Source organism: Aotus nancymaae, unplaced genomic scaffold (genome assembly GCF_030222135.1).
Source record: "Aotus nancymaae isolate 86718 unplaced genomic scaffold, 86718_ANA_hifiasm-v0.15.2.pri h1tg000010l, whole genome shotgun sequence".
Taxonomy (NCBI): domain Eukaryota; kingdom Metazoa; phylum Chordata; class Mammalia; order Primates; family Aotidae; genus Aotus; species Aotus nancymaae.
In genome coordinates, this window is record NW_026988421.1 from 26,993,182 (window position 1) to 27,020,857 (window position 27,676).

Genomic DNA, 27,676 nt, shown 5'->3' on the forward strand with positions numbered 1-27,676 from the left:
TCAAAAAGCAAGATAGAGGGCACTTCCCCCAGGTCTCAAGAAAGGCTTGTGTTCAAATCCTGCTCTGCACTGGATAGCCACTCTGTGGCCAGCATGTGGCCATGCTGCTCCTGTTTCCATATCTGTAACATGGGGATAATATTTGAAACCCATGTGGCTATTGGGAAGGGCTAACTGTGAAAGAAAATTGTCAAGTGGCATATTCACCATCCTTTCTGTTTCTCGGATAGATAGGGATGCGCTACTATCCAGTCTAGGCAGTAAGTTGTATTAGGGAAAAGTTAGGAGTCCATCAGGTTTCTGAAATTGGTTGGAATAGTAACCCCTCTGCCCTCACCAGCCTATAGCCTAAAGATTTTTTTTTTTTTTTTTTTTTTTAAAAAGATGGGGTTTCACCATGATGGCCAGGCTGGTCTTGAACTCCTGACCTCAGGTGATCCACCCACCTTGGCCTCCCAAAGTGCTAGGATTACAGGCGTGAGCCACCACGCCCGGCCGAGATTTTTTTTTTTTTAAACAGGTATATTTTTCTTTTTATTAAACAAAGACAATGATACAATTTAAAAGTGCTAATCTATTCCCTTTTCCTTTATTGTACTGTAATTTTGTGTGTGTGTGTACTTTAGGTTCTGGGGTACATGTGCAGATCATGCAGGATTGTTGCATAGGTACATACTTGGCAAGGTGGTTTGCTGCCTTCATCCCCCCGTCACCTATATCTGGTATTTTTCCCCTCGTCATCCCTCCCTACCCTCCCCGCCTATGAGTGATAACATGCGGTATTTGGTTTTCTGTTCTTGTGTCAGTTTGCTGAGAATGATGGTTTCCAGATTCATCCATGTCCTTATGAAGGACACGAACTCATCATTTTTTATGGCTGTGTAGTATTCCATGGTGTATATGTGCCACATTTTCATTATCCAGTCCATCGTTGATGGACATTTGGGTTGGTTCCAGGTCTTTGCTATTGTAAATAAACAGTGCCAAAGTGAACATATGTGTGCATGTGTCTTTATAATAGAACAATTAATAATTCTTTGGGTATAATACCCAGTAATGAGATTGCTGGGTCAAATGGTATTTCTATTTCTAGGTCCTTAAGGAAATGCCACACTGTCTTCCACAATGGTTGCACTAATTTGCACTCCCACCAACAGTGTAAAAGTGTTCCTATTTCTCCACATCCTCTCCAGCATCTGTTGTCTCTAGATTTTTTTAATGATCGCCATTCTAACTGATGTGAGATGGTATCTCAATGTAGTTTTGATTTGCATTTCTCTAATGACCAGTGATGATGAGCATTTTTTCTTATGTTTGTTGGCCTCATAGATGTCTTCTTTTTTAAAGTGTCTGTTCATATCCTTTGCCCACTTTTGGATAGGTTTGTTTGTTTTTTTCTTGTAAATCTGTTTTAGTTCTTTGTAGATTCTGGACATTAGCCCTTTGTCAGATGGGTAGAAGATGGGTAGATTGCAAAAATTTTTTCCCATTCTGTTGATTGCCGGTTCACTCTAATGATTGTTTCTTTTGCTGTGCAGAAGCTCTGGAGTTTGATTAGATCCCATTTGTCTATTTTGGCTTTTGTTGCCAATGCTTTTGGTGTTTTAGTCATGAAGTCCTTGCCTATGCCTGTGTCCTGAATGGTTTTGCGTAGGTTTTCTTCTAGGGTTTTTATGGTGTTAGGTCTTATGTTTAGATCTTTAATCCATCTGGAGTTAATTTTAGTGTAAGGTGTCAGGAAGGGGGTCCAGTTTCTGCTTTCTGCACATGGCTAGCCGGTTTTCCCAACACCATTTATTAAACGGGGAATCCTTTCCCCATTGCTTGTTTTTCTCAAGTTTGCCAAAGATCAGATGATTGTAGATATGTGGTGTTGCTTCTGAGGCCTCTGTTCTGTTCCATTGGTCTATGTCTCTGTTTTGGTACCAGTACCATGCTATTTTGATTACTGTGGCCTCATAGTATAGTTTGAAGTCAGGCAGCATGATGCTTCCAGCTTTGTTCTTTTTGCTTAGGATTGTTTTGGCTACGCGGGCTCTCTTTTGGTTTCATATCTGTCACCCAGGCTGGAATGCAGTGGCACATTCACGGCTCATTGCAGCCATGACTTCCTAGGCTCAAATGATCCTCCCACCTCAGCCCTTGAGTAGCTGGGACTACAGGTTCGCATCACTATGCCCAGCTAAATTTTTTAAATATATTTTTAGTAGAGATGAGGTTTCACCATGTTTTCCAGGCTGGTCTCGAACACCTGGACTCAAACGATTTGCTCACCTCGGCTTCCTAAAGTGCTGGGATTACAGGCATGAGCCACTGTACCTGACGTACACTTTCCAAAGCATTTTTCTCATCATTATCTCAGAGTAACTCTGTAGGAGTAAGTAGGGAAGGTGGCTTTGTTTCCGTTTTTCTAAAGAAACAATTAAGACCTCAGAGCTTGCTTGTGGCCAGGCTTGGATTTGAACAAGGGTCTGCAGATTCTTAACCCAAGGCTTCACCTGAAGCAAGATCAGTGGTTCCCAGAGAGTGAGTCTTGCAAGCATGTGCTGGGTGGACACAGCATTAAATGGCACTGAAGCCCATCATGAGAAGGTGCTTCTCTTTCATTCCACATTGAGTCAAGGGGGAAAATCTCCATTTGGGGCTCCTGTGTTGTTAGCCTCTGTCAAACACTGGCTGATGTCATTTGTTTGTTTGACCAAGAGTAAATCTGACCCAGGCATAGAATGTTGCTAGAACTTGCCTTGATATTGTGTTGAACTTCATGCCATTATTGTTTCATTGTAGGTGTTTTTCCAGAATCTCCTGTCTATACGTAGGAATGCTAGTTTTCCATCCATTGTAGCATGGGAAAATATCTTTTTCAAATACATGTTTAAGTTTTTAAAAATAAAGTCAATTTGGCGGGCATGGTGGCTCACACCTGTAATCCCAGCACTTTGGGAGGTCGAGGTGTGTGGATCATGCGGTCAGGAGTTTGAGACCAGCCTGGCCAACATGGTGAAACCCCGTCTCTATAAAAACACAAAAATTAGTCGGGCATGGTGGCAGACACCTGTAATCCCAGCTACTTGGGAGGCTGAGGCAGGAGAATTGCTTGAACCCGGGAGGCAGAGGTTGCAGTGAGCAGAGACCACACTATTGCATTCCATCCAGCCTGGGCCACAGAGTGAGACTCTGTCTCAAAAAAAAAAAAAAAAAAAAATTAAAACATTAAAGAATACAGACAATTTAAATAAACACACTAAGATGACACTAGTATAGGTGTTACTCAGATAGGTTCATTGGTTCACCTGGCCAGAGGGCTTGGGGAATGCAGAGTTAAAGGACCCCAAGTGGGACTCTGTCTCTTGGGCACCCTCCATCTCCCATAGTCTCCTAGGGTGACACCACTGGCTCCCAAATCCCAACTGGGAAAGGAGCCTGGAAAAGCATCAGCATTCGTGGTGGCTACTCCCCACACCAAGTAGAAGAATCCACGTTGTCAGAGAGCTGCTGACGTCAGTCGGTACAGGATTTTTACAAGCCCTCTATTTAAAATTCCCCAGAAATTAAATAAGGAGGCTTTGGAGGGAGGAATGCCCTAGACAAATTGTGGAGTGGATTTGTTTTGTTTATGGAGATGGTCTTTAAAGTCAAAATTGTCCCCGTTTTATTTTTGTGCAATTGAAAAGGGGCTGAACTCAGCTGGGAGGAAGGGGATGGTTGTCAGCCTATAGCTTTTAGTTGAAACCAATTGCATTCTGGGGCCAAGAAGCTTCCATTTTTAGCAAAAAGAGAAAGGGAAAAAATACACAACCTCATACATGTACGCATCTTAGGCACTGGAGTAAGCTAGTTGAATGGAGAAGGATAACCTTTATATTTCAAGCGGCCACAGCTCTCTTCTCCAGGCTGCAAATAGATATATAAAGCACCAGGCACATTGCTGGATACTTTGCATTCTTTTCTTTTTCTCGCCACAACACTGGTAGTATATACATGCTATTTCATATTCCCATCTCACCAATGGGAGCTTAAGCCTCATTCTTCAGCCAGTTTGAAGGACCAGGCACCATGCTAGTCTGATGTTGGCTCCCTAAAGCTGTATTCCACCCAACACCCTGGTAGATGGGAGGATCTGAGGTGGCAGAGAGGCAATGTCCCATCCTTCTGCGTCCCACAGCGGGAAAAGTTTGTCTCACTGCAGTTCTCTTCCAAGCCTTCTGACTTATCTCAGTTTGATGTGCAATGATCTTTAACCCCTGTCTAGTAAATCTTTGTAGCAAAGAGGGAGCGGGCCGCAGACACGGCCTCTTCAGTTGTGGCAGACGTCCGCCACACTTCGTTTTCATCGTGTGTGCTTTGCTGGTTGGAGCCAGTGGTCTTCGTCGTTTATTCGTGGTGGTGATCTGAAGCTTCCTTAGCAAATTTCTTCCTTAAAGTCAAAAAAGAGGCAAAATGCTTTAAATATACAGTCAGTTCCCAGACATGATGGTGTGAATTTTTCAGCTTTATGATGGGTCAAGGCGGGTATTAAGTACATTTTGAACTTGGGATATTTTCAACTTAATGATGGCTTCATCGGAACGTAACCCCATTGTTAAGTCGAGGCACATGCGTATATGTTAGATGAACCACAATAGATGTAATTCAAGGATATGGCAAAGGTTGTGTGTGGTGCGGAAATACCTGAGGTTTGAGGAAAGCTGATTCAAAGTCACTCTTGCCTGGCAGAGCCCTTGGGTGAGATCCTGTGCCAGAACGCTCTTTCAGCCTGGGAGTCCCTTCCTTGCCCGACCATGTGGGCTCAGAGTAGAGGCAACCTGGAGGCAAGCCTGAAAACCACCTCTCCAAGAGGAGTGGGAAAAGCCACACCCTCGACTCTTCCAAGACTCAGGGCTTGGTAGACACCAGTGGAGTGGAGGAGAAGCAGATGAGGGACTGGGTTTCTTGGCTCATCTGTCAGATGGAAATTTGGAGCACGACAGAGCAAGCACTGCCGCTTTCCTCCTGCAAGGCAGTGAGCAGCTGAGCTGGAGTGGCTTTAAGGGTCGCTGAATGAATGTTGTACTGGGTATCAGACCTGAGCGCCAATCCTGGTACCTCCCCTTCTTAGCCACACACCTTGGGTAAGTCCCTCATTCTGAGTTTCCTAAGGCAGCCTAAGATTTCACAGGCCTGGGGACAGACTTCTCCCCCAAAACATACTGAACACACAGTCCTCAGAATTCCCCTCTCATCCTCACTGCCAGTAGGGTGACCCTACAACTCAGGCTGTCTGGACACTCCCAGCTTGTACCTAAGATTTTTGCGCCATGGTTGTTAATATTGCCCTTCCATTTGCTCCAAAAAGTTTGAACGGTAGATTCTAACATCCTTGTACTGAGCCATGTCCTTTCGTCTCTCCATTTAAGACTTTGCATCTTGTCAGATTTGAGCTGTCATTACCATCTGTTCAGACCTCTTTTTTGGCTCCTAATCCTGGCACAGCTTTCGCTAAATGAGACAGTGCTGCCAGCACTGTGCTCTGTCCTCATGCTAGCTTGATTAAAACATCCAACAGGACAGGTTCCCATTGGAGCCACTCTGGTGTACCAGGGAATCATCACACCCTGTTGGGTGGTGCCAGCCCTCGAGCTGTGGATCTGCCAGTGCCGCTCTACACCCCCTAGGGTCCTGGGGGATGAAAGACACAAGGGCCTGGAGGTCTCAGCTGTGACACATCCTGGGCCACCAGTCCAGCAGCTCACTCACCGCCAGGCCCCCTTTCATCCTGTTGCAGCTTTCTGTCTGACACTGCCTGGGCCAGTGTGCAGAGCCCCCTCCCAGGCTCTCCCAGCATTCCTCGGGGGGGTCCATGTTTTACCTGACCATGACCAGCAATGAGGCTGCTGTTCTCTACTCTGGAATTCAGCACCACCTTCTTCTTTAAAAGCTGGGACTGTTGCCCATTTTGTGTCCTTGGGTGTTGATCCCATCTCCACGTCTCCCAAGACTGCTGAGGATGACTGCGGGCTCTTTGTCAAGTGCTCTTGGGACCTTTCCGCGAGGCTAGCTAGCGAGACTGCATCGAGGCAGCCTGTCCATGCTGTCCGCACCTCTGCCTGGGGTCCGCTTGCCCTCCACAGGTCAGTGTGCCAGGCTGAGACCTTTCCTTCTGAGAGCAGACACTGAACCACGGACAGGAGCCCAGGAGATCCCTCCTTCCCGCACCGCACCCTCCTCAGGAGAGAGATGTAGCTCTATTTCTTTTTTCTTTTTGAGATGGAGTCGTGCTCTGTTGCCCAGCCTAGAGTGCAGTGGTGTGATCTTGGCTCACTGCAACCTCCGTCTCCTGGGTACAGGTGATTCTCCTGCCTTGGCCTCCCAAGTGGCTGGGATTATAGGCATGTGCTACCACGCCTGGCTAATTTCTGTATTTTTAATACAGAGTTTCACCATGTTGGCCAGACTGGTCTCAGACTCCTGACCTCAGGTGATCCGCCCACCTCGGCCTCCCAAAGTGCTGGGATTACAGGCGTGAGCCACTGTGCCTGGCCAACTTAGCCCTTTCTTACTTTTTCTCTTGCTGGAACGGCAGAGAAAACACGCTTTTTGTTCCCCTGAGCACCTCTGAGAATGTGACTGTCCTGGGGAAACTGTTAGCAGTGCCCCTTCCCGCCCACTCTCCTTCCCTGAGCGCCGCTCTTCCCTCATCCTCCATCGTCTTGCCTTTGACAGCAGGTCTCTCCCACCATCCACATCATTTATAATCGTGACTTTACAATTTACCTTTTTGCATCATCCATCTCTCCTGAGTGCCTCATGTTCAGGAATCTGGGCTCAGGCTCACACCTCTGTGCTCTGCTTACTAATGGGACCGAGAGAGGGCAGCAGCTTGAGGTGAGCACCTCATTTTCATCTGGAATAATCCCCCAGGAAGCCATTAGAGTGAGCCCATGCACCCTGTTGCTCTGAGGTTCAATTCAAGTCTCTTTTCCTCTAAGAATTCTTCCCTGCCTAGTGATTCTCTGGATATCTCCAGTTCCTTGACAAGCTTTGCAGCAACCACTGCCATGTCCACCACACGGGGCCGTCGGGGTCACCCTGCCGCACTCAGCACAAGCAGTCTCGTGCCGAGACCCCATGAGCAGCCGCCCTCCTCCTCCTTCCATTGCCCTGCAGCTCCTGGAGGGGCCTTGGGCCATCTTGTAACGTCCACCTTCACCTGCCCCTGACCCTGACCTGTGCCAGGCACAGAATCAGACCCACGCGTTTTCAATGGAGACCTTCTGAGGTCAAGGCTAAATGACAGTGACACCACGAGGGTCTCTCCCCCCACGACTCCAGACACCTCAGACCTACCCGCTTCCCTGCCTAGCCCTGGCTCCAGTCACCCAGGGGCATCGAGGTCTTGGTTCCTTCTTTAGAATTCCACTTCATGTCAGCGCTTTGCGGCTTGCACTCTGAAGGCGCTATTCTGATTCCAATCAGCACTGTTCTGAAGGCTTTTCAAGGATTAGCTCCTCTAATCCTCATAGCAACACTGAGATGTGGGTACTTTGGGTTGATTTTGCAGATGAGAAAATTGAGGCAATTGCCCAAATTCATGCAGCTGGCGAGCAGCAGAGCTGGGCCTCAATCCCAGGCACCCTGGCTCTGGAGCCGTCGCTGGAAACCATTCTCTGCTACCTGTCATTTAACCATGCGTCCCTCTCTGCCTGCGACACGCATTAGGCTTTTTTCTGGGTGCCTCACCCATGACCTTGGTCTGCTCAGACCCACCAGAGCCCTGTGGGCTTGGCAGGGACCCAGCCTAGCACTGGCTTCTTTGCCTGTTTGGTGAGGTGTGCAGAGCTGAGTGGGGAGGTGGCAGCAGCCCAGGCTGTCTTGACACTGACTCCACGGAGCCTTCCAAATGGTGACATAGCAGCCTGTGCTAATGGTCTTGGAATCCAGGCCCCAGGCGCCCAGGGGAGGTTCTGGGTCCCTGGTGGCCTCAGAGCCCATCTAGGGGAGGGAAGGCCCTGGGCCACGGAGCAGGTGGGCACCAGGTAGTACTAGTTGAGTGGATTAAAAAGGCAGGGGCTGCATGGGCACACAGGAGGGACTGGGGGAGTTTCTCATTCGCTCCTGTTTGCTTTGGACCATGGAAGCGCGTGTCTTGGCAAGAGCTGCAGTGACAGGGCTTTCTGACCAGGGGAGGCCTGGCCGAGGGTGGGCGGCCTTTCGCTGGTCTTAAAGGCACAGCACCCACAGACAGCCTGCATTTCCAGCTTATCTGGTCCCACAAAGGCAGAAGCATGTGAAAAGGGTCAGGCTGGGTCCAGGACAGAAGCACTCCCTTGGGCCCAGCCTTGTGCCAGGTGTGGTATGGGTAGGTGGGCAGCGCTGGTACCATGTGCCTGGCCAGCTGCCCTCAGTCCCTTCCTTCTCTCACTTAACGCTTGCAAATACCCTATTCCCTTCTCCAAACCTGCGCCAAGGAAAGGACTTGGAATGCCTAGGAAGATCACCCTTCCGAAGGGTCAAGGTCTGAGCTCAGACGTCAATCATCAATAGAGGCATTTGGGAAGCAGGCCAGGGTGCTGGTTGAGGATTCTGGAAGCGGGCTACTTCTGTTCCCCCACCCCCACCCCGAGCCCATACCAGAGGAGTTTGAGGCAGGGCCTGTCTTCCTCTTTTTCTAGCTCCACCACGTACCCTTCCCCACCTGGATACCAAAACCCTTACAGAGGCCTGGGGGTGGAATTAGCACAGCCCACATGCTGAGCTCTGAATTACCTGGTGTTAGGCCACATGTGAAGGACCAAGACTAACTCACAAAGAAAGAAAACATGAAGCCTGCAAATCGCCTAAAGCCTCCTGGGTTCTTCCAAACTCCATGCTCTGTGTCTCATCCTGCCTCGGAATCCTCCAGGTGTGTGCCCAGAGCCTGAAGTCCAGCCATCTCTGGCAGCCCTCAGGGCCAGGGCACGGACTGCAATCAAACCCTGTGTGTGCCATGCCTGGGTGGCTGGGGAGGGAGCCTGAGTCCCGGATGGGTGTTGTTCACTGCAGTACCTGGAACAGGACCTGGCCCATGGCCAGTGCTCGGGAAATACTGATGAGAAGCTCTGGGTATTGAATACACCGTAGGTTCCTGATGCCACTGGGCATCCCCAGGTACTTAATGTTACCCTGTTGTGTCAGTGAGGCTCAGAGAGGGCCAGTGACCCACCCCAGGTCACGCCACCAGTGAGTGGTAAAGCCAGGATCCAAACGAGGTCTGTCTAGGAAGAAGGGGTTAAGAAGCATCTTTTGGCCAAATCCTGGGCTGAACAGGGCTGGGAGGGTGGGGAGTTGGGAGGATGAGAGGATTTCAGAGGGAGAGGAAGGAGGGGGTCTCCCCTCCCCCCACCAGCTGTTCCGTCCTAGGCCTAGCTGTGACCTCAGAGGACTTTATTAACATCCTAATTGTGTGCAGCTGGCCTCACTCTGGCCCTAACGAGCTCATTATTCTCCTTCCTTAAGAAGGCCATTGTGGCCTGATCACCCTGGGGACAGCAGTGGCCTGGGAGTGCCCATCACTTCCTGCCGCCCTCAGCCAGGCTCCCTTATTCCTGGAGAGGCTAAGGCCCCAGTCCCTCTCCTGGCCTCTCCCTCTGTCTGCCTCCCTCTTTCATTTCCCTCAGTCTCTCTGTATGTGTCAATCTGTGCCTCAGTTTCCATCTCTACTCTTTCTCCGGCTCCCCCTGTGCCAGCATCTGTCAATTTGAGAAGCTTTGCAATCGGTCAAACAGGTGGACTCGGCCAGGCTAGTTCACTGAAGATGCTCGACCTAGAGACAGGGAGGACCTGGTGCCTGGACCTGAGCATCTCCCTCCCAGGGCTGGGACATCTTCCCTGCCCTGAGCTGGAGGTGCTGGCCAGATCCCCCATGTTGCCTTCTCCTCTCCTCAGCCCCTGGGTCATTGCAAAGTGGGTCGTTACTTAAGGCCCACAGAGCAGGGCTGGCTGTAAATGCCAGGGGACATGGTCATTTTTTCTGGGCCTCTGCCACCTGGAAAGGGCTGGGCCCTGGCCTCTGGTACTGCAGAGACATGGCCCAATGGGAGGAGAGGCCGGGGTGAGGCAGCTTCGGGGTATTGTCCAGTTTGGCATTCTCCTAGACAACTTCTCCAGTCTTGGGGTTAAGCACTGAAGAACAGGGCTAGGACTCCAGAGTAAAGGTTTCTGCCACACGCCATGTGTACACAGGGTCCTCTCCCAGGGTTCCTCTATAACAGGCTGCAGTTTCCCATTCAAGGGAATGAGCATGGTAGCCCCTCCCCCGGCCCCTGTCCAGGAGGGGTCATCTCAGCATCAAGGTACTCCAGGCGAGAAGATATGCCTAAGCAAGGCCCTGGTGGGCATCCGAGGGCCTGGTGGGCATCGGAGGGCCTAGCTGCCAGGCTGGGCTGGAGGGGTCCACAGGTCCCTTGGGGCGGGGGGTCCCTGCTATCTCTTGCTGTCACCAAGTTCCCTGCCCCACCTCCCAAAAGATCCTGCTTCCTTTGTACTTAGAAAACGGGTTGATTCTCAGGGAAGAAGCCAGGTATGGCAGCCAGCCAGAGAACAGCTGCCCCCTACCTCTGCCTCCAGGCTGTGGTGCAATAGCACAATCTCAGCTCACTGCAAACCCCACCTCCCAGGTTCAAGTGATTCTCCTGCCTCAGCCTCCCAAGTAGCTGAGATTACAGGTGCGCACCACCACACCCAGCTAATTTTTGTATTTTTAGTAGAGATGGGTTTTCACTATGTTGGCCAGGATGGTCTCGATCTCTTGACCTCGTGATCCACCTGCCTCGGCCTCCCAAAGTGCTAGGATTACAAGCATGCGCCACCGAGCCCGGCCCAGGCTCTGTTGCTAGGGGAGATGACAGCTGCGGAGAAGAGCCTGCCACCAACTTGGCTGCAGGCACTCCACTGAGCAAAGATAGACAGGCTCAAATACCGCCTAGGTGGGCACAAGTTAACATGGGCAGAGGCGCCCACCCAGGCTCCATGCAGACCTCCAGGAGCCGTGGCATGAGTCACACTGTTGGACCTCTTGGAAAGACTCCCTGGGTCAACCCCACCCATGGCTGCTGACAGGCCTCTGCCAGGTGCCAGCAGCTCAGACGTCAATTGTGGCAACCAGGGCTCCTGACCAAAGTCACTGGTGTGCCACCAAGGGGCAAACAAAACCTGAAGCCCTGGATGTGGCCCAGCTCAGGCATCACAAGGCTTAGGCATTGGCTAGTGAGCCCTGTGGGGCTTCCAGGCTCCCCTCCAGTGCATGCAGAGGCACCGTTTTCTTTCCCAACTGCAGTGGCATGATCATAGCTCACTGCCCGATCTGAGAGTGCGGTGGTGGAGAGGAAGTGTGCTGTGGGAGGTGCAGACAAGGGTATGTGGTTGGTTTTTTTTTTAGGTGGGGTCTCAATCTATCACCTAAGCTGGAGTGCAGTGGTGTGATCACGGCTCACGGCAGCCTCAACTTCCTGGGCCCAAGCCATCCTCTCACCCTAGTCTCACAAGCAGCAGGGACCACAGACATACCACTACCTGGGTGATGAGTGTGGGAAGTGTCAGGAGGAGATGTGGGAACCAGAACTGTGTGCTATCAACACTTTAAGAGATGGGATCTCTTGTTAATCTCCTGTGCCCAGGCTGGTCAACTCCTGGGCTCAAGCAATCCTCCCGCCTTGGCCTCCCAAAATGCTGGGATTATAGGCATGAGCCGCCCCCACTGGCTACTACTGACATTAGAACCTGGACTGGCGAAGGCATGTGAGAGCCTCAGCTTTCAAGAGCCTCTCCTGTGACTCCAAGTTGGGAATTGTGGTGACAGCTCTTTGGGATTCTTGGGAGTTATATCCTGGTGGGCAGAAATTTTGGGAGTGACCACATGCCCAGGATGGCTTGGTCAGCTCCGTCCTTACCTCCTGAGGGCTGTGGCAGCAGGTGCCTGGTTAACTTTAGTTCCTTAGACTTGGCTCGTGATGGGGGACCTTCAATCACGATGCTTAGTGAGTGTTAGGGGTGGCATCAGCGACAATTACCTCTGTTCAAATGATTGAAACCCAGGTACACTATCCCCGCGCCCCCCACCTGCAGTTCTGCTCTATACATTCAGCTACCTGAGGTCAACCATGGTGAGAAAATATTATAGTATTCTGAGAGAAAGAAATCACATTCACTTAACTTTTATTACAGCATATTGTTATGATTCTGTTTTATTATTAATCTGTGCCTAATTTCTAAGTTTCTATTTATTAAATTTGTAAATTATTTATTTACTTAGAGGCAGTCTTGCTCTGTGACCGAGGCTGGAGTGCAGTGGCACAATCATAGCCCACTGCAGCCTCAAGCTCCTGGGCTCAAGCAATCCTCCCACCTCAGCCTCCCAAGTAGCTAGGACCTCAGTTGCGTGCCACCACACCTGGCTAATTTTAAATTTCTGGTAGAGATAGGGTCTCACTTTGTTGCCTAGGCTGCTCTTGAACTCCTGCCCTTAAATTTATAAGTTAAACTTCTTCATAGGCATGTATGTATAGGAACAAATGTAGTATACAGGAGGGCTTGGCACTGTCTGCAGTTTCAGGAATCCACTGGGGGTCTTGGAATATATCCCATGTGGATAAGGGGGGATTACCGTAGGGTAAACAGTCTAGGAAGTTCGTTGACTCATTGCAGCTAGGAAGTCTAATGGGATTCTCATCGTTTGGGTTCCTGGAACCCATCTCTTTTTTCAAATCATTTTCCTTTTTTTTTAAAGAGAAGCGGGTGGGGGGGGGTCTTGCTATGTTGTCCAGGCTGAACCAGCCTCAGGTGACCCTCCCACCTTAGCCTCCTGAGCAGCTGACATTACGGGCACAAGCCAGTGCTTCTGGCTCTCCATCTCTTGACTTTGCTGCTGCTTTATTAGATTAATTCTCAGGCCATCTCAGCCCATGTGCCCCTGCAATTCCTGGGTTTTGTGGGACTCAGGGTTCAGATAATCAAACCCACATCTGTTCCTTAAAAAAACCCTGGGTGGCTTTGCTTGGAACCATCAACAGTGTCCAGAGAGAGGACAGACTAATCAGGAGATGAGTGGCCAGAAGTGCCCGCTTCTGTGGTAGAGGAGGCAGGGTCACATGACATGCAGCCCAGTGAGACGGGAAAGCCCTGCTCTGTGACCTCCAGCCAGGTTCTGTAGGAGAACAGCTGGGACTGGTGCTTCCTGGCATAGGCTACTGGGGTTCCTAAGAGTGCTCCCACAAAGGCTCAAGGGGGAAAGATGCCAGGCAGAGCCCCTTGCAAAGTCCATGCCATCTGGCTGCTTTGGGGCCTCCATCAGCCACAGCTTCTGAGCAAGCAAACCATGGTGGCCTGGGCATCAGGGAGGATGGTGGTGCTGCTCTAGGCGGCCCTCTCAGTGCCCCACGCTGGGTTCAGAATGTGCAAGTGGCTGTGGGCAAGATGAAGGTGGCCCCCAGTCCCCTTCAGGCACAAGGCAGGGGGATTGACATGCAAGCCTCTAGTATTTTCCCAACCTGAATCGGGCAGAGAGAACGAAGGCAGGTATCCACTCCAGGCCCAGGCCCAGGGGGCAGCTGAGAGCTCCCTGCATCCATGGCTGCTCCTCCCCTCCTCTCCCAAAATGGACAGGCCTAGGCCCTCAGGGAAAGCTTGTTGGGCATTCTCATGGAGACAGAGCCCTGGGACTCCCTGACTAGCTAGTGGAGGTTGGGCTTCTCCTTGGTTAGGGGAAGTAGACGGTGAAACCCCTTCCACCATGTCAGCGAATGGGTTGTACTGGCTTTCCTCCCAATAGCTGAATGTGGAAGGAATGCCACCTCTTGTTGACCCAAATGTCAGAAGACCCAAGGTGCAAATAGAGGTCAGGTGGGGGCTCCCTAGGTGCCAAAGACCACCTCCTCCAGGCTGACCTTGGCCCCAGTGTGGGCATCCATTGCCCACTGTAGCTAGCTCTCAAGGGCACTTACTTCATGCCCCAAGCATGGTCTGGACCCTTCCTGAGTTCCCATAATTACAAGCCACCTGGAAGCAGTCTCATCACCCAGAAGTTGAGTGAGTACAGATGGCTGGTGCTCTAATAACCACCTCCTGTCCTGGAGGCCAGGGAATGACAGTGAGTACTAGTGGTGTGTCCGCTAGTCTCTAACCTGCCAGTGGATGCTGCCCTGTCCCCAACCAGTGGGTTCCAGCACTTGCCTGTCACCACGGGTTGCTCAGTGACTTCAGCTATTCTCTCCTAAGAGGTGTCTACCTTTTTCTGTGATCCAGAGAACTATCCAGCACGCCGAGGATGCCCACCTGCCCTCTTCCAGCCTCAGAACGATGTCCCCAGCGCAGGAGGTCTCAGGGCCCAGGGGTAGAGTTTACCTGAGAATTGGTGGGGGCTTCTTATGGCTGGAGATTGCCTGCCTAGCCTGGTCCTGCACAGGCAGCAGAATGTCGGGTTAGAGGCCAGCCTGCCTAGGTCCAATCAAGGCTCTGCAGTCCCTCATGCCAGTGTCTCATTCACCTGTGTACAGGTTTATGAAATAAACCCGGCAGTAGGTGGCCCGGGCACGGACAGTCTTGAGACATGAGCAATGTGGGAGACACAGGGGTTGGAGCAAAAGCAGAAGGTAGAGGAATCGGGCCAGTGGCTTCACTTCACCTGCACTGGGGGGCACATCCCCAGCTCTTCCTGACTGATGGTTTGTGACTCACTGGCCCAGGCTGCCTTTTTCCAGGTGTGATGGATTGTGTCATAGGAAAAGGCTGTGGTCTCCAGGGTTGGCAGAGCCTAGGGGAGTGAGATGGGCAGGGGGAGCAGAGGGCCTGACCAGGGATTCTCCAGAAGTGATCCTGTTACCTCTCTCTTCTCACCCCAGGCAGAGAGGGACAGAGTCTACGGTCTGTGCCGGGCAGCCTGCAGGGCCCTGGATCATGGTACTTGAGCCAGTAGCTCAGAGATAACCCCTCTCCAGATAAGAGGACACCGAGACCCTAAAAGGGCCATGACCCAACCAAGGCCCCTGAGCCACACAGGCCTGGACCGACCTCAAGAGTCCAGACTCCTGGTCCAGGGCATTTCACGGGCTTTGCAGAGCTACACGCAGAGGGTTGTGGAACTCCCCAGAAAGGGCAGGGGACAGAGGGCGTTTAGGACTAGACTACTGGCTGTTTGCAAGCCCAGACCTGTCACTCATAGGTGAAGACCTAGGAGATAAGCTGGAGTTCTGAGTCCCTGAGTCTCCCCATGACTGTGTCGTGGTACCTGGCGGTTCCCCTCCTCTCCACTGTCTTCTCAGGAGCCTCCTCCACCTCCCAGTGCTGAGCCCACCTGGGCGTGCCTGAGAGGCTCCCCCACCAGCACGCCTCCACCTACATCCTCACTCACTGCAGTGCACGGTGATGGGGCCTCAGGTGCTGCCCAGGGAGAAGCCCTGGGTTCTCCAGACAGGAAATGGCGAGCTGAGCTGTGAGCAGAAAAGAGAATCAGTACCAAATTACTTTTGGGGGCAAAGAAGTGTCAGAGAAGAAGGGCTGAGGAGGAAGACAGGACCCTGTGAGGAGGACCTTCTTGGAAGGGACCAAAGGCAGTTAGTGGAGTCGCAAGACCTGGGTGCTCAGAGTACTTTGTATGAATGAACAAATAAGAAGAATGGGCCTTTATCATGTGGCCATGATCATCAAGGATCATGTGAGGATGCAGTGCCCACTTACTGCGACTGAAATGTCAACACACTTAAGGGGTAGCTGTGAGTAGCGCCAATGCAAAGGTACCACTGCCCCGTGATGGGAAAAGGCAGCGCTGACTGTTGAAGGGTGTCTGTGAGGCACTTGGCCTGGATGCCTTTGAAAGCTGAGAAGCCAGCCAAACTCCAGGCAAACCAGTCGTCCTAATGGGTTTGAAAGACCATAAATGGTCTCTCTGTATGGCCGAAACTCCCTTGGCCTTTCCTGCAAGATGGATTTTCACATATTGGACATAACATTATGTCTATTTCATTTTCAATCCAGCATTTGTTTGTGTGGGTCACAGTTTATTGGTCCCACTTAGGGAGTGTACTGGTCTTTTCTGCCTTAGAACAGACTCAGGCTCCTCAAGGCTGGAGCTGGGCCAGGCATTTGCTGGGTGCCCAGGCCGTCTGGCTCCATGCTCTGCCTCTCGTGCCTCTCCTTCCCTCCTCGTCCTGGCCCCCGAGCCGCCCTTGCCACCCTGCAGTCTCTCACAGCCCTGTTCTCTCTTCTCCTCCCTGCAGGCTGGTGGTTCGTGAGCACCTCTGAGGAGCAGGGCTGGGTCCCTGCCACCTACCTGGAGGCCCAGAATGGTACTCGGGATGACTCCGACATCAACCCCTCCAAGACTGGAGAAGGTGAGGGCTTGCAGGTCCAAGGGGCAGGGAACAATGCGGCCTCTGGAGGCAGCTCTCCCACTCTTCCCCTAGAACCAGCAGAACCCTAAAATGAGATGAGCCACATCCTAGCCTCTTCCCTTGGATCCCATCTCAGTGAGGCTGGCCCAGAAGCTCACCTCCCATCCCAGTCCAACCCCTGCTGCTCTGTCTCAGGGGCTCAAGAACTGAGGGATGGCTCAGACCCCCACACAGTCGGCCTCTCTAATTAGCTTTAGCTCCGTGAGGTTTGTTTGATTTTGTTTTTGTTTTTAGAGACAAGACTTTCATCACGTTGGCCAGGCTGCTCTCAAACTTCTGGGCTTAAGCTACCCACATGCCTTGGCCTCCCACAGTGCTGGGATTACAGGTGTGAGCCACCGCACTCAGCCCTTCTTTTTTTTTTTTTAAATTCTAAACACTTAAAAACTTCTCTGTGAGGTTTTTCAGGGTCTTTCCCCATGCATTTCAAAGAGCCTGCCCCCGCCCCCTGAGCCAGCACTGGCCTAGGCCTGTCTATAGCTTCTGTGCTCCCCAGAGCAGGCTGCCTGAGCCAGTCCGTTTGCACCACCCCCAGCTCCTGGCTGCCTGCTCCTAATGGCTTCCACACCTCCCATGGCCTGGCTGCAGGAAATCTTTCCCTAATGGTCGGTGGGGATGGTCCAGATGGATGTGTCTGAAAGCCAGAGGGATCGAGGTTGCCACCCAGCGCTCGGGCCACCTCCACGCCTGCTCCTTGCTGCCAGGCCAGAGTAAGCAGCCACCAAGTGCCAGCTCCTTATTCATCCTTCCCCTAAATGTCAGTTACTAGGCGGGCAGTTGGGGCCTCGCCCTTCCTCCTATGTTGAGGCTTTATTTCAGCCCCTTGACCAGAGCCTTGGCCCCTGCCTTGTGCACCCACTGTGTGGCAGGTTTCCAGGGATGAGGCCCCATTGGGAAGGGCCCGCATGTTCAGGCTGGGCTGCTCCCTGAGCCCTGGGGCCGAGCCTGAACCCGTCTCCCCTCTGGCTCCATTGCATCTCTGCAGCAGGGGAGGGTCTTGGCCCCTGAGCTAGGTCTGGTCTCATATGCCTACAGTCCCCAGCCTCACCTCCTACCTAGTTCCACATTCTTTTTGTTGTTACTGCTGTTGAGACAGAGTCTTGCTCTGTCACCCAGGCTGAAGTGCAGTAGCACAATGTCAGCTCGCTGCAACCTCCACTTCCTGGGCTCAAGCAATTCTCATGCCTCAGCCTCCCGAGTAGCTGGGATTACAGGCACCCAGCACCATGCCTGGCTAATTTTTGTTTTTAGTAGAGATGGGGGTCTCACCATGTTGGTCAGGGTGGTCTTGAACTCCTGACCCCAAGCAATCTGCCCACCTCAGCCTCCCAAAGTGCTGGGATTACAGGTGTGAGCCATGGTGCCCAGCCCCTAGTTCTACATTCTACAGGGCATGCCAGGGCCTCTCACAAACAGCAGGGGCTCACAAAGTACCAAAGGTACCAGGTGCTAGGCCAGGTCCTGAAGTGCCCTTGCCCCCACCCTGGGAGGACCCTGTGGCTGACTGTCCCCATCCTTCCAGCTGTGGGAACTGAGGCTTCAAGATGTTTATCAGGTTCGGACCCTAGTCTGCTTCCTTTGTCCCGTGGTCCTCACCGCTGTGCCACATGCCTCCCTGTGAGCATTTTGCTTGTAACAGTACAGGCAGCTCTAGGGCAGTGCGTGTATGAATCACAGCCCCAGTTGAAAAGGCTGCACCAGCAAGGTCAGAGTGGAGCTGTTGGGTCAATTATGGAGGACCTAGGCACTGAGTGGCCAGCAGTCCAGGGCAGGAAAGCATCCGAGAGGTGGGGAGCACAGATGCCAGCCTGGATGGAACAGAGGGCAGGTGCCTTGCGCAGAACACGTAGTAGTGGGTTGTGCAGGATTTTTACCTTGATGGAGGAAGAATCAGGCAGCAGAGCAGGTTCTGTGTTCAGAGGGGGTGTGTGTGTGTGTGTGTGTGTGTGTGTGTGTGTGTACGCACGCCCAGGGTGATTCTCCTAAAATAGGTTCCTCTGCTTGTCTCTGACCCAGCCCATGTGCCAGCACTCCTGGCAGCTCTTCTGGATAGCTGTGGATTCCACCATCATGTCTTGGGTATTTCCCACTGAGATCTACAGAAGGGCTTGGGGATGGGTCCCCTGGGCCTAAGGCCCCAGCTGCTGTGGTCTGTCCACCAGTCTCTCTGCACCTGCAACCAATGGCCAAGAGACTGGCAACCCTAGTTCCCTCTCTGACCATCTCTACCCTGGCACTGTGGCCATCCCATCGTAGATGTCCTGAGCCCTGTGGATAGAAATTGGAAGCCTGCATCCTACCAAAGCTTTCCTAATAGCTCATGCTTCAGTACTTTGGGAAGAAAACATGAGTAGCTGTTCCCATTTGTCCTTTCCATGAGACCCTCTGGTGCATGTTCATGCTGCTCTTGAAGCCAGGTGTGCTGTGGGAGTTTAGTACATTAGTACTAAGGGTGGGAATTGAGACTCTCGTCCACCGACAGAGGTGCGGGTCCAAGCCTGACATTCACAAGGTGGTTCAGTGAACCAGGAGAGGTGTGTCACCTCTGCCAAGCCCTCAGGTTCATTTGTGACAGAGCCAAGACCAGAACCCAAGTCTCTGCCTTTGCTCCTGTGTCCCACACCTACCAGTGCGGACCTGCTTCCTCCAGGGTGGGCTCATACTGGGACATGGACAGACCGCAGTCTTCTGTGCTGCTGCACCAAGGGCGTGTGCCCCGCTAGTGAGCAGATTCCCCAGCATCCAGACCCTGTCCCCTCCCCACATCCCTCTCTTCCCAGGGCTTGACAGCTCAAGGGGAAGCAGAGTTAGGGGAAGAGCAATAGCTCGGGTTGTAGAGTCTATGGTAAGAGTTTGGGCTTTGGAACCAGGCTGCCTGGATTCACATGCTGCCTGGATACATAGACATGTGACCCAGAGTGTTCCTTAAAGCCCTGTGCCTCTGTTTCCCCATTTGTAAGATGCCAACCACATAGCGCTTTTGTGAGACCCAAGTGAGATGATCCTTGTACTGGGTTTAAACTGAGCCTGGCACACAGAGTAAATGCCACTTACTGTGAAAGCAGCCCCTGATCTGGACATTAACCGAACTCCTCCATCTCTCAGAGAAGCCCTACACACCTGTTCCCCCTCTCCCCACCCCGCCAGGAGGCCTTGCACAGGACCTGATTAATGTTCTCCAGAGCCCTTTCAGCCCCTCATCTAGGCTCATGCCAGAGCAGGTAGTGTCATGCTAAGACAGATGAGGAGAGGCTTAGAGAGGGATGGCCGCCCTCCCAGAGTGACACAGGTTGCTGGCAGTCAGGCATGGACTGGAATCCATACCTCCTAGCCTTTTGTCCAGCCCTCCTCCTCATAAGAGCAGGTCAGAGAGGTCCCTCTCCTTCCAGGAAAGCAAATGCTTTCCCAGGGCCTTGGTGGGTCTGGAGCAGTTTTATTTTCACTCCAGCCACTGGCCGGGCAGCCTGGTACCCTCTTTCTGTGATGCCAGGAAATGATGCCAGCTGGCACCCTGGAGCCCTGGCCCAGTGTCCATTCTACTGGGAGTCCCACAGGAAGACAGAGGCCTCTGTAGCTGGGGCCTGAGCAGAGGGTGCAGGGGGCTTGGAGCCGAGCAGCAGCCACCAGGGAAGCAGTGCAGGATGCTGCCCAAGGCACAGGGTCAGGAGCAGTGAGAAGCTGGGGAGGGAGGCCCCTGTCATCAGATGTCCCAGTGGGTAGCCTGAAAGGAGGAGCAGAGCTGGGGCCTGTGACACCCACACTTGTGTCATTCCGTTCAGCAGGCACTTCCTGGGACCTGGCCACATGCCCGGCCACGTGCTAGACCCTGGGAATGCCGAGACATGGGGCAAAGCTCTTGCCCTCAACAGACTCATCCAGTGGGGACAGGCAAGAAAGCAAAGATGCAAACCAACCCAGAGTGGTGAGAGCTCTCAGCCCCGCAAGGAAGGGATCCAGGTCTCTCTTGGGCGCACTGCTTCTTCCATGCATCGTGGTGCCTGTCTGGGGTAGCATGTTCACAGTCAGTACTCAGCGAGTGGATATAAGCACAGATGTTGCAGGACCCCTAGTCCTCCTGGGAATCAGCACCATCCAGCAGTGAGGGACACTGATCTCATCATCCCCGGAGGCTGCAGCTAGGGGCTGCCTTGCACTGGGCTGGAGCTAGGGACGTCTTTGTCTCTAAGGTGCTGGGATTATAAAGGCTTTAGCCCACTCCTGGGCTCAGGGGCACACACTGGGGAGTTTGGCTTTGGTTGAATTTTTCCCCACGTGCCTACAATCAACTGTCATATCTGCCCCCATCCAACAGGGGCATGCCCTCTGGTTCAGTCCAGGTGATGGTGACCTGGAAGTTTGGGCCTCCCCTCCCTGTGCCCCTTCCTCCTGCCCCCATCCCATCTCATGCTCATCTCCATTCTCTCCGCCGGTTGCTGTTGGCCGCATGCTCCATCGCCATCTCCCACACCAGTGTCCAAGAGACGCAAGGCCCATCTGCGGCGCCTGGATCGCCGGTGGACCCTGGGCGGGATGGTCAACAGGCAGCACAGCCGAGGTGACTGCGGGAGCTGGCTTCTACTCCCTCGCAGCGACCGCCTGTCTCTCGCTAACACTGCTCTTTCTTTCTGGGCTCTGCTCTCTGCCCTTTGGCCTCCTCATTCACCCAGATTCATGGTCCAGGCTTTTTTCTTATCTACTGCAGCTGGTGCGGGGCGGGCCTGCTTGGGAATTGGGCTGGCACTGGGGGTGGCTCTGGCTTTTGTCAACATCCTGGGTTTGAGGGTCATGAAACACAGTTGTGGGTTCCCTGAAAAGGTACAGGGGCTTGAAGGGGACAAGGGAGTCTTGGGTCATTCAGGAAGGGCATGCTGGCCCTGGAAGCTGTAGATTAAAGGAGCTAAGCATGTCTAGCCCTCTGCTTGGGCCATCCCACTCCCTCATCCTTCATGGCCTCCATCCTCTGAGAAAAGGCTCCCTCGGCCAAAGTTGTCTTATCAGTTGCTTGGGAATAAAGCAGAAAGAAGGACCAGCTCATACTCGTGCTCCTCCCACCAGCTCCACAGAAACTAGAAAGGGAGCAAAGCCAGACCCAGCCTGGCACCAGGGTACAGTCCAGTGGGCTCTGCTGAGGGGTCAGGTCCAGCCAGAGGCAGTAACTGCTGGGGCTTCAGGAAGGGCCTGATCCAGGGGAGTCCAAGGGGGCTCCAGGCCTGGCACATGGGCTGATCAGATGTTTGGGGGTTTAGCGTTTTCTCACCCAGGATCTTTCTAACATTCAGGAACTTGGGAGGTAAGGGAGCAGAACAAACTCCCAGGGCTGGGCCACTGAATAAACCCCTAAACATCTGCAGACCCCCTGGGCCAGGGGTTGGCCAGCCCCACATAGAACAGGGTGTGTGTGCCACTCTCAGTGACGACACAGAGAGGGGTGTGTCATATACTCTGGCCTTTCTGGAACGCAGGGACACCCCGTGCCCCCCACCCTCACAGCTTGGTTCTAAATGACCATAAGAGCATGTTTTGGTGTCTGCCCCAGGCCCAAGGCATAAGAAAGCCTGGACTCGGGTGTCTCCATCCTCCAGCTGGCTCAGCATCAGGCACAGAGCACTGGCCAAGAGGAGTCCAGCTTGTCCTCAGGGCAGGGCCTGGGCTGAACCTATGGGCTGACACAGGGCTGGGGGCCGAGTTGTAGAAGCAGCAAGAACAGGCCAGACATACCGCAAAGGCCACCCTAAAGCTGGGATGCAGCCCAAGCTTTGGTGGCAAAGGAGAGTGGGATGTAGGTCTGGAAGTGCGCAGCAGGGATGAAGGTCTGGCCTGCTCCAAACACCCTCGCACACTGGGCCCCAAACACGACCATCTCTACAACCCCCCAGACACACGCAGCCAGAGAAGCTCTACCACACACACAGCCCTGATGGCCACGGATATGACTGCGTGCCCTGTCATAGCCAGCCTCCCCGACACCAGTGCATCCACAGTCCTAGGCTCACAGCCACTCAAAGGTACAATTATGCAGCTGCACATACGCTGTGCCGTGTGTCTGCTGCTTACAGTCACAAATGCATCGTACACAGAACTGACTGCTCACAGCCACACCACATGTACCTCCGAAGCAGCACTCACAGGGACACATGCAGCTTCATACACAATGCCTTGCACTACATATATCCCAGTCACAGACATACAGTGACACGTGGAGACACAAATATGCAATGAAATGCCTAATTCTTGGTCCTTGGAATTGTAAGCAAATGTAAGCTCCCAGCTCTTGTGTTCTCTCTTTCACTCTCTTAAATAAGAGACCTAAACAACATAATTTCCCAGCCTCAGCCCGATGGGCTAAGTTAAACCAGGCAGCCAAGAAAAACTTGCAGAGAGTTGGCTGGGAGATGCTTGCTGCAAACAGCAGAGCTGGTGGGGGAGGCAGGCTGCAGGTCGTGGAGGAGCTAGACAAGAGAAAAGATGAGCTTCCCCATGGCCTCCGTTCCCATTCCCTCAGCCAGCCAGCCCCTTGGAACCAAAAGGGCTTTCTCAGTGGGGTTGGGTAAGTTGTGGGGGCAGGAGGGGAGTGGGGAGACTGCTGACAGAGGGGAAAGTGTCAGGGAGAGGAGGCTTCTGTGGTTTGGAAACAGCAGAGCATCCAGCCCCTGCCTCCAAAGCCAAAGCAGGCCTGTTCCCATCCCCCACCCACCCACCCACCCGGCTGACCGCCTGGCCAGCCCTCCCCAGGGCAGGCTGCCACTGTCTCCTGGTGGCGTGGTCAGAGTGCCCACAGCCCCAGTGCTTCCCAGAAGCCCTGAAGAGCCCACTAGAGCTCACAGCCTCCCTTCCCTCAACCCCATTTCCGAAGGGACATCTCTTCCAGAGACCCTGACCACCCTGAGTCACGCAGCTGCCCGCTGAGGCCATGTCTATCTGTCTGGGCCTTCTCGTCTGGTGCCCCCAGATGGCATTTATGGCCCAGGCAAGTGCCTCTCCCTTAGGACACCTGTGAGTTGGAAGGCCTGAGACCTACAAGGCCCATGTCCACATGGAAAGTCCATGCCTCTGCCATCTGAGCCAACTGGGTAGAAACCCAGGAGCTGGGAAGACCTGGTCTGGCTGCCTCACCCTGCCAGGGAAGAGGGCTCTTGAGTTCTCATCCCTGGAACCTGTGCAGTGTCCGGGGCAGGACAAGCCTCCCAGCCAGGAGTTCTCAGCAGCAGCACGTGAACTCCTGAACATCTGTGGCTGCTGCAGCCCCAGGGCCCCCAAGAACCTTTTGCAGGAGCAGCTCAACTTCACCAGCCAGAACTGATATCTCTGGTTCTGCCCCCACCCCCAAGAGGTCAGGAGAAAGCCTGAGCTTACATGGCCAATGGGATTCTGTCTTCCACGCACCCCAGGAGGCTGCGAAGGCTGGGGCTGGGCCCTGGCAGCCTAGGAGGCTGAGCCCACATGAGATGGTCTAGACCCTGTTCTCTGCCATGAGGTAGGCAGGGCTCCTCTGATCTTCCCATGAGAAGGGCTGTCATTTCTCCCTGCAAATACAACCTTGCCTAGGAAAACCTTAATGATGGCTTCCTGCTCCAACCACAGACTTTAAAAATAGCCCAGCTGAACAAAGGCAAAATGTGGAGCCCAGGCCTCGCCTCATCCTAACCTCAGAATCCTGGATTCCCAGAGTGTGGCACTGCCCCTCTGGCCACCACTAGGCCAGGATTTGCCATGCCTCACTGGAAAATGGAGCAGAACCAGGAGCAGGCAGGAGAGTGGAGAGTTGGACTGTGGAGCCCTGAACTTCTCAAAGGGCCGAGTCAGAATCTGGCTGGGCAGGGTTCTCAGGCTGCCTTGGCAGCAGTCCGAAGCATGGCTGGGTTGGAATCTGAAAGCCTCCAGAGTAAGGCCCTCCCTGAGTTGATGCTGACCAAGTTCTGCAGCAGAGAAGGGCGTGCTGAAGAATCCTGCGGGCTCCATGGGTCAACCACCCACCTTCTGCTTTTGGGCAACCATCTGTATTTGGCTAGCGGCCCATCAGTTCCATTCTTGCAGCCCGGCCAGGCAGCCACAACCACCCCAAAGGGAACTGCTATCTCAGCTCAACACAGGGCTGAAGACAGGACCCGATAATCCAGGGGAGAGTGGACAGATGGCCCTCCTGCAGCTGGGGGTTGGGGTGGCAGCTGCCTCCCACCCCCACGACAGCCAGTCTCAGGCAGGCTGCCCGGCGGCGTCCAGCTGAAGAATCCAGGGGGTGGCTGTCACAGCCGGGAGCCAGGAGGGGCGGGTGTCCCAGAGACCAGAGGCCAGCAGTCTGCACCAGCATCCTGCTGTTTTGAGCTCACAGCACTTCCCATCAGTACCCTTGCTCAGTCTTGCCTGGTTGTGATGCAGTCAACAGTCTCCCACTGTTTGCCAGGCAGTCTCAACCCCTGGGGAGCTCCCAGGCCAGAGAGGACAACACAGGCTCAGGGTGACCCTCCAGAAGGGCATGGCCAGATTGCCGCTGCTTCCTCCTCCTGTCTTAGCTCCTTGTTCCCCCAGAGGGTGAGATGGGGGAGTGTTCCACCCCAAGCAGACCTACAGAGGGTGTCAGGAGGCAGGGACTCTTGAGCCAGCCAGCTAGAAGCAGAGCCAGGGAGTACTCAGCTCTGGAGTCTACCTGTGAGGGGTTTCCTGGGACAGGCAGAGCTGAATCCCAGCAGGCATGGAAGAAACCCCCTCCTGGAAGCCTGATCAAGGACCCAGGAGGGAGGCTAAGAGAAACCAGGGGGCACAGCGTGGTGCCCCACTCTCCCCACACCTGCCCTCCCAAGCCTTCCTGAGAGTCTGCAAGGCACTTCTTCCCCAGTGCCTAAGGAAGACCTTGGGCAAGACCCTGAAGTGACATCCTTGGAAATAACAGCAGGCTGCCCTCCAGAGGAGCTGTGCCTTGGCTGCGTGCTTGGCACAGCATGTCCTGCAGAAGCTGCTTGGGCACACTGGACCAGTAAGGGCCCCGAGGTGCTGCCTAATTGTGCTGTGCTGGGCGTTCCCACGCTTATTTGGCCATCGAACCCTTGTCTTAACAAAACACATATAACCGCTCCCGTGAGACTTGGGTTCCATGGAGTCCTCTTGGGAGATTACATGACCAGGTGTTAATGGATAAGCTGGGTGCTCAGGGAAGGCTTCACCAAGGAGGTGTCCCTAGAGCCTCTGCAGGTCAGACAGAGGAAGGATGCAAGCAAGAGGTTGAGCTGGGGGCAGGGCTAGGAAAGTCTGTCTGGGACACAGATGGAAACAGCACATTTCAAGGAGAGGTGGTGTGCCATGGGGCCACAGGCATGCAAGGACACCTCAGGAGGGGTCAGCTTCTCCTAATCCTGCCCTCAGCCCAGCAAGCTTCTGCAGCCCTGTGGACTGCACGGTCCTGGTAGCCTTGCTGCCATTATCAGGCTAGGAGAGCCAACTCCCTGCTCCCAGGGCCTTGCCTGGCAACCTGGATCCTGGCTGGCTTTGGCACACATTGGGAGCAGCAGTGACCCCTGCTCCCGTGGTCTCCCTGCTGCCACGTCTGGGGCCTTGTCCTTCCCTCCCCTGGAGAAGCCAGAGCCAACCCAGTGCACCTTGGCAAGCTGCTGAGCAAAGGCCAGGCCAGGGCAGGAGGAGGGGACAGGAAGCAGGACCTCCACCCTGACTTGCTTTCTTGCTCCCACCCCCAGAGGAGAAGTATGTCACTGTGCAGCCTTACACCAGCCAAAGCAAGGACGAGATTGGCTTTGAGAAGGGCGTCACAGTGGAGGTGATCCGGAAGAATCTGGAAGGCTGGTGGTATATCAGGTAGGGAACACTTACATGGATGAAAGAGGTGCCTCTCACCCACCCAGACCCTGGACAGAGTGCCAGGTGGCTGTGGCCACCTGACGGCAGGTAGATGCTGACAGCTTTGTGCTCATGGCACAGGGCTGGCTGCTCCACCTCTGCACAGCTGAACAGCTCAACCAGAGTGCTCATCTTGCACATTTTCTCCCGGGACACACAAAGCAGAGCTTGAGCCACAGCCAGCGGGGCACAGAGGCCCCGGCTCAGCTTGCAGGCTGTGGTGCAATCCCTTCCCACGCATCTGCCAAGAGTTCAGCACATCTGAATTTGGTTTTGTGTGTCCGGCCTTGGCTGCCTGGAGCACTGGCGTCCACAGGCCTTGCCGAGGTTCCAGCAGGCAGCCTCTGCTGCCCAGGCTCAGCACTCAGAGAGGTGGGCTGCGGGGACAGCGGCGGGCACAGATGCAGGCCTCTTGCAGCCATGTCCCTGGTGAATAGGGACTGGCCGTCCAAACTGCAGGGCTGGAGCAGAAGTCAGGCCTTAGCTCAGGCCATCAGAGGCTTCTTCCTTCTCTTGCCCCTCCCTCTCCCAGGCCTAATCACAGTTCCCAGCCTAGAATCCTATTTAAGGGTGTGGGTAGGGAAGTGGGGTCTTTCCTGACCTGGTGGATTTCACTCACCATTACCCTGCCAAGACCTGCCTTTCCAGGACCCCTGCTCTCAGGAAATGCTTTTGGCATCCTTTGAACTGGCTCAGCTGTGATGACTGCCCACCTTCTGTCTTCTCTGCCACTTACCCAGCTGACAGAGATAGTCTCATATCCATGGGCTCTGGGGACCCCAGACCCACCATGGGCAGGACGTGCATTCTAGGTGGTTTCCCACAGAGGGGACGGGATTGTGCAGTGGCATCACCATGCCCCAGGCAATGCGAGTATTCATGGGACAGTTACTCAGAATGATACAAAATTAGGGAACATGATGGCTTTAAAGCCTAGTCCATGCTGAGGTCACTGGACATATGGAGATAGCACCTTAGTGTGACCTGATGGAACATGGCTCCATCACACTTGCCACCCCCGCTGCCCCTACCCTGCCTCACCCCGGAGCCCTGGTGCATATCAGTCAGGAGAGCTGAGACGTCCCTTTCTGTCCCATTGGGCGGGATGGGACTGTGCATCTGGACGTGTGCTGTTGAAAGCCACTGCCCCTAGACTTTTATGTTCTCTAAGCAATGGAAACAAGAGCCAACCCGATAATCTGCCAGCCACAAGTCTCACATGAGAAAGCCAGGAAAGATTCTGGCGGGCTGGTGGCCTAGCTCACTTGCCTAGAGCTTATCTACAAGGCTGCTTCATTATTTTATTTTCTAGTTTTCTAAAATAACCAACAAAGTAACTCTGAGCTGCTTCTAGTCCATTCCTGTCCCCATGGCCTAGTCTTACAGCCAGCAGGAGCTTGGATTGAGAAAACCCTGCTGAAAGGATTCCA

General features: G+C 53.6%; 1 protein-coding gene across 5 annotated transcripts in view; it reads left to right on the forward strand.

Annotated features, from left to right (window-relative positions):
* SH3PXD2A (SH3 and PX domains 2A) overlaps positions 1-27,676 on the forward strand; it is a 257,697-nt gene that overhangs the window by 212,254 nt on the left and 17,767 nt on the right. For 3 of the 5 annotated variants that reach the window (XR_010341754.1, XM_012439465.3, XM_012439466.3), the window contains 3 exons: positions 16,227-16,340; positions 20,872-20,955; positions 26,087-26,204. Coding sequence is in view for 4 of the 5 variants with exons in the window: in XM_012439465.3 (XP_012294888.1) it covers positions 16,227-16,340; positions 20,872-20,955; positions 26,087-26,204 (316 nt within the window). In the remaining variant the exon portion in view is untranslated. The remainder of the gene's footprint in view (positions 1-16,226; positions 16,341-20,871; positions 20,956-26,086; positions 26,205-27,676) is intronic. The other 2 variants (XM_012439467.3, XM_064373911.1) reach the window with 1 other exon arrangement.